The 11,057-nt window shown below is 46.4% G+C and overlaps 1 protein-coding gene across 1 annotated transcript; it reads right to left on the bottom strand.

Moving 5' to 3' along the window:
* Positions 1–734: 734 nt before the first annotated feature.
* On the bottom strand, positions 735–8,501 carry LOC136524772 (disease resistance protein PIK6-NP-like). Its single transcript, XM_066518024.1, has 2 exons — positions 8,113–8,501; positions 735–1,302 (listed from the first exon to the last, which is right to left on the bottom strand). Exons 1-2 carry the CDS (start codon positions 8,499–8,501, stop codon positions 735–737), a joined length of 957 nt encoding a protein of 318 aa, XP_066374121.1.
* Between the last annotated feature and the right edge of the window lie 2,556 nt (positions 8,502–11,057).

The raw sequence follows: 11,057 nt of genomic DNA, 5'->3' as shown, positions 1-11,057 counted from the left end.
GAAGTTACGAGATCCAGATTGCCCTTTTGAAAGAATTGGCATATACATGTGACTGGATGACTACATCTATATCCACCTACCAAAGTCTGAACATAGGATGAGGACAATAGACAACTCAATAACTCATCATAAACCGATGATATTATCGTACGAGTGCTACATGTTCAGATCTAAACAAGAGTACGTGACTATCAGAATTGATGATTAAAGTAGGGTTGTATTACATTCGTAGTTTTGTATAGGAAAGAATACAATTCTAGCATTTAAATATTGTAAAAAAACAATTCTAGCTTAGGGCTAGCTTGTGGCCCTCGACTCTGTGTATAGTGTCTTAAAAAGGACCATCATATAAATGCAAGATGGCAATAAGCATGGGATTTATAGATGTGATCATTTGCCTTGTCCCAACCAATACATATGCTGACTTAAAAGAGTAGGTGTGCATGCGATTACTATTCACTAATTTGTCCACGAAATGTGGTAATTGGGTACTTTATTATGGGACGGAAGGAGTATTATGTTATGCCGTTGATGCAGCAGACTCTGTAATTAAGGATATATAATGGGACGAAAGGATAGAATTGAATTTGTGGCTTACATTGTTTTTGAAGAAGGCACAAAGGAATTGGTTATTACCATGGAACTTTGTGAGCTCCGATACTTGGTATGGCTCCCCTGCGCACAGAAGGGCAATCCCTAACTGTGGCGTCGACATGACTATCCGGCTACCGTTCTTACTGTCCGGCAGGTACATTCTGTGCCACCGCCACTACATTTTCCAAGACAACGAGATACCTTTGCTCACTCATTTTCTGCATGAGTTTAGGTAGTTTGTCTTCTTCCGTAACCTCTGGTTTCATCCTTGTCCAGAAATCTACACCAGCATTTGCTTGGTGAGAGGAGCTCGCATAGAATTGAGCCAGCAAGCTCTTGACAAACTCATCCTGATTGAAGGGATGCATCAACTTCACCCAGGCGCGGCTTTTGAATTTTTCACAGATTTTTGGGTCCCAATAGGCCTCGGTAAGGATGGATGCAGTGCTAAGATCGTCACCTACTGTACTTCCCCATACTGAGAAAACTTGAGGGCCATCATCTACGCTGGTGATCAGCTCTTGGAGGTTGCACGTGTTCCCGCGCCACTTGCCAGTATCCTTCCACGCATCACCTAGGATGTGGAACGCCGACGCTGAGGATGGATAGGTGGTGGCATCCGGCGGCTGCTCGGCCAACGGCGGCATGACAGCAGTGACTGCAGGCTGCTGCTTATTGTCGTTGTTGTTGGAGTCGTGGAGGTTGTAGCTGTTAGGTTTGATCTCCCACCAGTTAGGCCAAACGGCCTTTTGGGCTTTGTTCTCGCGCCCTGATCGGGGGTGCCCAACCCTACATGGTTGGTGGGCCCCCGTCGTACAGCGCTATAAAGGAAAGGTGGGGGCCGGGGCTCGCAGTACGAGGTTCACCGCGCCGCCAGTCACCCCACCGACATCCTAACCCTAAACCCGATCTTGAGAAGGGGCGCTGCCAGCGACGGGAAGCACCACCGACGCCGGCAACGCCACCCCGACGCACACGCCGCCGCCGAGGATGCCACAGCGGCGACTCCTCCCTCTCCACCGAACGTCGCTGCCGACGCGCAGATGGCGTCCATCAACGAGACCCCGGCCGGAGCTTCGACCACTACGGCTTTCGATGGTTTGCTACATCTCACTCCCCTTCTCTCTGCCTCTCATGTAAATCCTGAACACCTATTCTATTCCTATGCAATACATCCCGATCTGATGAATATGACTAAAAAGAAATCTAACAATGGTACCGGAGCTAGGTTCAGAGAAGAAACTGGATCGGGAAAGAAAATAGAAAGCCGAACCCTAAGACCTAACCCTAATTCCCCAAATCAAATCAGAGAAGGAAAAAGGGGAGGGTCGGATTCCGAGAACCCTAGACCCAAATCCGAAAGAGGGAAGAAGGGGAAGAAGAAAGAAAGAAGGGTCGAAACCCTAACCCTAACCCCAGTTTTCCATTCGGATGACGAAAAGAAAGAAATCGAAAGCAAAGAAAACCGAATCGGCAAGAACGAACCCTAACCCTAACCCTATTTTCCCATTCGGATAAACCCGAAAAGAACAACTCAAATCAGAAAGGGGAAAGTGGGGCTAGGGTTAGGGTGCGTCGGATGAACCTTCACCGGCGCGGGAGAAGAAGCCGAGCCGGGGGCGCTGGCTCGCCGGGCTCGGCCAAGGAAGCGCCGTGGCCAGGCCGCTCGACGGCGGCGTGCTCACCCATTGGGGAGCACGCGCGCCGGCGAGGGGGGCGGCGACGGCGCAAAGGCCCGCTCGCTCGTCGCGCTCGCTCTCGGCTGCGCTGCGCTGAAGAGAGAAGAGAGAGTGCGGCGAAGAAGAAGAAGAAGAGAGAGAGAGAGCAGGCGCGAATGCGCTAGGGTTTCCACGGCACCGGCGCGACGTTGGTTTTGATCCGGCCGAAGACGGCGCGCGACCGTCCGATCAGAACCAACGGCCACGGATCCTTGGGCCGTCGCCGGCCCAGGCGGGCATGAGCGCGCGCGGCGCTTTGCTGGCCCAGGCCCAGGTTGCGGCCTGGGTGCGGCCTGTGCGAGCGAGGACAGCTGGGCCGAGCCGGCTTTCAGCGCGTCTTGTGCCGCGCTGGGCTGAAATGAAAGAAGAAGAAAATTTTCTTATTATTTTCCAGGAGCAATTTTAATGCATATTTTGATGAATTTGAATGATTTTGATACAATTTTCTGTGCAAATTTTATCCAACGATATTTTGCTCAGAAAACAGTGAATTTTTAGTGCTTCTGGAAAATAATAATATGAAAAGATTATTAATGTTTCCGCTGTGCATGATAATTATTGTTCTCTTTGATTAAATTTGAACCAACGGGATAATTTAATTTTAAGAGAAATGAATTTCTGATAATTTTTATGCGATTATGATATTGTTATTTTCTGACCAACGTTGTTAATAACAATATTATAATTTTTGATCCATGAGAAATTATGCATTAATTTTACTTCTGCCCAACGGTGATGTAAAATGTTTGCATGGATGAATTATAAGTTTTAATTTGACCAACGTTGAGTTAAAGCATGAAATTTTATGTATAAATGTTTCTTACTTACTCTGGTGTAATTTCAGGAGGCAAATGCATTATGAACATTGCCAACATCCCGACACTCAATGGAACCAATCACCGTGTGTGGCGGGAGAAGTATGAATTGGAACTTGCGTTGGGAGAGGTCGATTTTGCCATCACCTCACCGTGTCCTACTGAGCCAGAGGACCCGATGAGAGGTGACAATGAATCTGACGCTGATTTCGCTGCTCGAAAGCGTGATCATGCTGAAATAAGAATGAAACATGGCCTTGAACATAGGCAATGGACTCTCTCCAACCGCAAGTGCCTGTTGGTAGCCAAAGCCACCATAGAAGAACAGATAAGGGGCTCAATCCCTAAATGTGCTACTGCCAAAGAATATCTTGAGAAAATCAATAGTCAGTTTACTGGGTCTACCAAGGCCACAGCAAGTTCACTGATTAAGAAGCTTGTGAATGAGAAATTCACTGGTGGTAGCATAAGAGAGCACATTTTGAAGATGAACACTACGACATCTAAGCTAAAAGAAATGAATTTGAAGGAGGAGGATTTCCTGATTCATTTGATTTTTGCTTCTTTGCCAAAAGAATATGACACCTTCATTGTGAACTACAATATGCAGCCTAAAAGATGGGGCATACAAAGACTCATCTCAATGTGTGCTCAAGAAGAGGAGAGGATAAAGTCCTCACAAGGTGAATCTGCTCATTTTGTGAAGGATAACAAAAGAAAGAACTTTAATGGCAAGAATTCTAAACCACAAGGGAAACCTAAGTGGGATAAGGCCTCTTCCTCCAATTCACAGGGAAAGAAACCCCAGGATTCTGAGAATCAGTAGTATGGTGGAGCTGAAAAGGATCAGTGCAAGCACTGCTTCAAGAAGGGACACTACAAGAGGGATTGTCCAGACTTCCTGAAATCTCTACTAAAGAAAGGTGATGAATTTATTACATTTGTAGATGAATCTCTGTATTTATGTTATGATAAATCCACTTGGTGGGTTGATTCAGGAGCAACTACTCATGTTGCAAATTCCTTACAGGGGTTAAGTGGGACGAGAACCTTGCAAAGAGGAGAAAGAACGATTAAAGTTGCAAATGGAGTGCAAGCCAATGTTGAAGCCATTGGAGTTTTTTCTTTAGAATTGAATAATGGTTTTGTACTTAGACTTAAAGAAGTACTTTATGTTCCCTCTTTGCGTAGAAATTTGATAAGTGTTTCGAAACTTGATGATGATGGAATTGATTGCCATTTTGGTGATGGCAAGTGTAAGATACTGGTTAATAATGAATGTGTTGGTCTTGCCTTCCGACAAGACAAGCTTTATTTATTATCTCTTGCTGAGAATGCGAATAATGTATGCGATGAGAATGTGAATGATTCCCCATCTGCGGATGTAACTAAGAAGCGGAAGAGAATTGATATTGTCTCTTCGAAATTATGGCATTGTCGCTTGGGCCATATTTCGAGGGGGAGAATGGAACGATTGGTTAAGGAATCAATTCTCCCGCACTTAGAATTTTCAGATTTAGAACAATGTATTGATTGCATCAAAGGAAAGTATGTCAAGAAAATTAAGAAAGATGCCAAACGAAGCACATGAATTTTAGAAATAATCCACACAGACATATGTGGTCCTTTTCCTGTGAAAAGTGTGGATGGTTATGACTCGTTTATAACATTCACAGACGACTACTCTCGTTATGGCAATATTTATCCAATTAAAGAAAGATCGGAAGCATTGGATAAATTCAAAATATTTAAAGCTGAAGTTAAAAATCAGCACAATAAGAAAATCAAGATAGTACGATCAGACCGAGGTGGAGAGTACTATGGGCGACATACCCCATATGGCCAAATTCCTAGACCATTTGCAAGGTTCCTACAGAAAAATGGCATAGTTGCTCAGTACTCCACACCGGGGGAGCCTCAGCAGAATGGAGTGGCTGAAAGACGTAACCGTACCTTAATGGATATGGTAAGAAGCATGATGAGTTACTCCACATTACCGATTAGTTTATGGATGGAGGCACTGAAAACCGCCATTCACATACTTAATCGAGTACTAAGTAAATCGGTGCCTAAAACACCGTATGAATTATGGATAGGAAGGGAACCCTCACTTAACCATTTGCGTGTGTGGGGCTGTCCGACTGAGGCAAAAGTGTTTAACCCAAACATAGGAAAGTTAGACTCCAAGACAGTCAGCTGCCATTTTATTGGCTATCCAGAAAGATCGAAAGGATATCGCTTCTATTGTCCTGACAGACATACGAAGATTGTAGAAACAAGACACGCTGTGTTCTTAGAGGATAACATGATCAGGGGGAGCATGGTAGCACGAGAAATCAGCCTACAGGAGAAGCGGGTACATGTACCCACTCCGATGGTTGAAGAACCATTCTTCACGCTACCTGCTGCTGTTGCACCGACAGTGCAGGACACTGTAGTGCCAACACCTGTTGCAAGTTCTCCCGTGGCGACAATGAATGAACATGAGGAACCTGTCCTCGAGGAACCTATCCTTGAGGAACCTATAGAACCAAATGTTGCACATGAGGAAGAACAACAATAGTCCAATATGGAACAAGTGCCGGAGGCACCTAGAAGGTCTCAAAGAATAAGAAGATCAGCTATTACTGATGACTATGAAGTTTATGAAACAGAAGAATATCAGATGGGGGTGATCCCACCTCATTTGAAGAAGCCATGAGAAGCGACCACTCATCAAAGTGGCTTAAGGCCATGGAAGATGAATTGAAATCAATGAGTACCAATAAAGTTTGGAACTTAGAAAATATTCCTAAAGGAGCCAAAACACTAAGCTGTAAATGGGTCTACAAAACGAAATATGACACCCAAGGGAATATAGAAAGATTTAAAGCGTGACTTGTGGTGAAGGGCTTCACGCAAAGAGAATGGATTGATTACAATGAGACGTTTTCTCCAGTCTCATGTAAAGATTCCTTCAGAATTATAATGGCACTTGTAGCCCACTATGATTTGGAGTTACATCAAATGGATGTAAAGACGGCTTTCCTAAACGGGGATTTGGAAGAAAATATTTATATGGCACAACCGAAAGGTTTTGTCGTAAAAGGAAAGGAAAATATGGGATGCCGCCTGAAGAAATCAATCTACGGATTGAAGCAAGCTTCAAGACAGTGGTATTTGAAGTTTGATAGAACGATAAAAGGTTTTGGGTTTGAAGAAAATATTGAGGACAATTGCGTTTATGCAAAGTTCAAGAATGGAAAGTACATATTCCTAATTTTGTATGTGGATGATATCTTGCTTGCTAGTAGTGATATTAATCTACTAATGGAAACGAAGAAATTCTTGTCCTCAAACTTTGATATGAAAGATCTCGGTGAGGCCTCGTTCATTTTGGGAATAGAGATTCATCGAGACAGGAGAAAAGGGGTTCTAGGATTATCGCAAAAGGCATACATAGAAAAAGGTCCTGAAGAAATTTAGTATGCATGCGTGCAGTCCTTCACCTGCTCCTATAGTCAAGGGCGATAGATTTGGGGAACATCAGTGTCCCAAGAACCAATATGAAATTGACCGAATGAAAGCGGTACTGTATGCTTCAGCTGTTGGAAGTTTACAATATGCTCAAGTGTGTACACGCCCTGACTTAGCTTTTGTTACCGGGTTACTTGGCAGATATCAAAAGAATCCAGGAATTGAACATTGGAAATTAGTGAAGAAAGTCCTGCGTTATTTGCAGGGTACGAAAGGCCTCATGCTTACGTATAGAAGATCTGACTCCCTACAGATAGAGGGGTATTCAGGTTCTGATTATGCGGGAGATGAAAGAAAATCCACGTCAGGATATGTATTTACTCTCGCAGGAGGGGCTATATCGTGGAAAAGCTCCAAACAAACCGTAACTACATCATCGACAATGTATGCCGAGTTTGTAGCATGCTATGAGGCAACGGGGCAGGTGAATTGGCTAAAGAAATTCATACCCGGATTGAAAGTGATTGATGATATAAATGAACCACTGAAATTGTATTGTGATAATAATCCAGCGGTACAGTACGCTCACAACAATAGGTCAAGTGGTGCTGCCAAACACATTGACATAAAGTACTATGTTGTGAAAGATAAAGTTCAGGATCATATAATAAATCTTGAGCATATAAGTACAGAGAAAATGCTCGCGGATCCGCTCACAAAGGGCTTACCACCCAACGTGTTCAGAGAACACGTAGCCGGCATGGGTTTAAGGGAAAGCCTATGATTCCCGAATATACGAAGGGCCCAAAGAAAGTTTACATTTCAAAACGGAAAAGCGTATTGTGGCTGTTAGTCTAACGGTACTAATTGCTGTGACGATGGAACAGTTCTATGCACTAATCTGTGATGAAATAGGATGGAAGCAAGAAAAATATGAATTGAAAATTTTGAGTATGAAATTAAGGAACGAAGAATAGATGAGAGATCAAGGGGGAGAATGTTAGGTTTGATCTCCCACCAGTTAGGCCCAACGGCCTTTTGGGCCTTGTTCTCGCACTCTGATCGAGGGCGCCCAACCCTACATGGTTGGTGGGCCCCCGTCGCACAGCGCTATAAAGGAAAGGTGGGGGCCAGGGCTCGCAGTACGAGGTTCACCGCGCCGCCAGTCACCCCACCGACATCCTAACCCTAAACCCGATCTTGAAAAGGGGCGCTGCCAGCGACGGGAAGCACCACCGACGCCGGCAATGCCACCCCGACGCACACGCCACCGCCGAGGACGCCACAGCGGCGACTCCTCCCTCTCCACCGAACGTCGTTGCCGGCGCGCATATGGCGTCCGTCAACGAGACCCCGGCCGGAGCTTCGACCACTACGGCTTTCGATGGTTTGCTACATCTCACTCCCCTTCTCTCTGCCTCTCATGTAAATCCTGAACACCTATTCTATTCCTATGCAATACATCCCGATCTGATGAATATGACTAAAAAGAAATCTAACAGTAGCGTGTACTTCTCTGGCTTACATACTCGACCCTGTCCAGCTGCTTTATCTCGGCCACCGCGGCATCCAGGGGCAGCGGTGGCGCGCGGCAGTTTACCATTTGCCACAAACGCCGCAGCCACCCCCAGTGCAAGGACTTGTCAAGGTCAAGGTGGACGACGTTCTCGACACAGTCCTCGAAGTCGAAGGGCAGGTTGCGGAGCTGCCTCACCCAGGTCAGCACCACCTGGTCGTCATTCTTGTTGCTGTTGGAGACGCGGAGGAAGGACTGCATCATCTCGAACTCGCCGGAGATAAACACCAGGTCGTTCTGTACCTTCTCGCTGAGCTTCTTCTCGTCCTCCACTGCCGACTTGACCAAGCTCAACGTCCCCTCCACCGCCGTCTTGGTCAACCCAAGAGAGAACTCCGCCATTGTTGCGTTGCTCGCTAGCTAGCTCAGTAGCCTCACTTGCTCCTCTTGTTGTGTTTGTGTTTGTGTTTGTGGCGAGATACGATCGATGGAGATGGCTAATAATGCTCCGGCGAGCTGTGTAATAACAGCATCTGCACCTGAACACAACGTTATAAATCAGAGACCATCGAATGTGCTAGCTACCCCAGTTCAAAAGACCGACAATAATTGAATGAATGTGGACCAATCGAGCTTGCGATAGCGTATTGAATCTGCCAGCTCAGCTCAATCACCAAGAAATTGAATGAATGTGGACCAGGAGAGTAGTGAGTCAGAAAAGTCACAGTTATGTTTTCGCAAACTGTAACTGTACAGAAACTACTACTGTACATTATTTAAGGGGCCGAGAGGAGGTAGTGACGCACTGTGGAGTGGCTCCGGCTCCAGCTCCTGAAGAAAGCATATCAAACACAACCGCAGAAAACGGCTTCACCGGAGGAGCTGTCGGAGCAGCCGGAGCCCTTTTACACTAACAAGACCGAGCCACGAATGGTACGTGTTTGTAAACTCGGGTCCCTTATGGACCGGTTTCTCAATAAAGGCTCGACCCAACAGACAACGTTGTGAGCAACACGTGACTCATGGGCCAGCCTAAATACCTAGACGACAGGCCAGAAGGACGATCCAATCTCCGACCAGAAGGCCCGACCGATGAGGAACGGCGTCCGCTTCCAACTCCAGCCCACCTCTCCAACCGGAGCGCTCGCTTCGGTCTCCAGCCTGTCTCCGGACGGCCTCTCCGACCGGAAGGCCTAGCCAAACACAATTTCTGACTCCAACCCACTTCTCCGACCAGGAATACGGCGAACCTCTGCTTACAGCTCATCTCCGACTGGCGCAATCAGAGCCGTCTGTGACCAACCGACCGGGGACGCCCGCTCGGTAAGAACCAGGAAACGGACGGAGAAAGTAAGGCGGGGCACACAAGTCAAACCGTAATACCAGGGACCATACCCTGTGCACCTGACAGACAGTACCCTGCGACCCTCCTGGCACGACAGAACCTAAGCAGTGTTGTAGACGCCGACATTTTTCCTACAGTGTTGTGGGCGACATTAACTCTCATACCAGACAAATACAGTAAGGCTCTCCCCACATGCCTCTGGGTATCGACAGTGTTGTGGGCGCCGGCATTTACCGTACCAGGCGAACATGGTAAAGGGGTGTTTGGTTCTTTTAGTCGCTCCTAAAATTTATGTCACATCAAATATTTAGATACTAATAAAGAGCATTAAATATAGATTAATTACAAAACCAATTACATAGATGGAGGCTAATTTGCGAGACGATTTTTTAAGCCTAATTAATCTATCATTAGCACATGTTTACTGTAGCACCACGTTGTCAAATCATGGACTAATTAGGCTTAAAAGATCCGTCTCGTAAATCAGTCGCAAGTTATGTAATTAATTTCGTAATTAGTCTATATTTAATACTTCATACATGTGTCCAAACATTCGATGTGACAGAAATTTTAGGCGCCCTGTAGAAACCAAACACCCCCTAAAACTCCTTGCATGTCTGGCAGGCGCCGACATCTGCCATACCAGAAGAAGACGACGTAACCTCCCACGTGCATCTGACATCAAACAGTATTGCGGGCGCCTACCTTCATCCTGTACCCGTCGGCGTGGGCAACAAGACTTAGTAGCACACATACTCTCTTCCTCTTACTTGTAAGGCCATCTACTTTATCTATAAAAGGGGATGTGCTCTCTTCCAACGGATAGATTCATTCAGATAGGTCAAGTTCACTTAGCATATAGCGGAGCTCCCGTCATTCTCGGCCCCTCTTACCAGAGTCCGATCGGATCTCTTGTACTTCTCATCTTTCTTCTTCTCGTTTCTAACCTCACTGCAAACTTCGAGCACTTGGGCTCAGGAATAAAATCACCGACTGACTCAAACTGGACGTATGGCACGTTGCCTGAACCAGTATAAATCATGTGTCAATGAGTGCTAAGCACCTCCGATGACGTACGATAAAACTATAAATATTTACGTGTCGGTCACTTTCTGCACGGACACGTAGCATCTCACGGCTCCGCCTGACGCACGCGGAAGCAAAGACGATGGTGCCCTTCTCTCCTCGCGGAGGCGACGCCGGCGCGGCGCTTCACCATTGGAGCGAAGCATGCGGGCGGCGGTTCGGGCAACGGCGCAGCACGAGCAAGCGGCAGCGCGGGAGAGCGGTGGCGTGGGAGACGGCGAGCAGCAGTGTCAGCGCCGATGCGAGCGCACCATGGGGCGGCGGCGGCGGCCTGCGCACAGAAAGCTTTAGCGGTGGCTGCCTCGACGGAAGGGAGAGGAGACTAGGAGCAAGAGAGGGAGCGCTGCAGGCCGTGGGCCTTGGCCCAAAACGTTTTGTGATCTAATCTACAGTACCTCCATTTCCTTAAGAAGTCTCAAAAAAAATTCTTCCTTAAGAAAATATTAAAATATGGTTTACTTTAATCATGACCAATAGTATAAGATTTAATTGGTGCAAGATTGCCAATTACTATGTAAGAATTGTTA

This window comes from Miscanthus floridulus, chromosome 18 (genome assembly GCF_019320115.1).
Source record: "Miscanthus floridulus cultivar M001 chromosome 18, ASM1932011v1, whole genome shotgun sequence".
In the NCBI taxonomy this organism is placed as follows: Eukaryota; Viridiplantae; Streptophyta; class Magnoliopsida; order Poales; family Poaceae; genus Miscanthus; species Miscanthus floridulus.
Note: the sequence above shows the minus strand (reverse complement) of the source record. Positions and strands in the feature narration are given on the sequence as shown.

Excerpts from the sequence above, each read along its gene's own strand:
- LOC136524772 (XM_066518024.1), bottom strand. The coding sequence starts at position 8,501 with ATGGCGGAGTTCTCTCTTGGGTTGACCAAGACGGCGGTGGAGGGGACG. Across the intron at positions 1,303-8,112 it reads AAGCAGCTGGACAGGGTCGA|CTACAACCTCCACGACTCCA; the intron begins GTATGTAAGCCA and ends CAAACCTAACAG.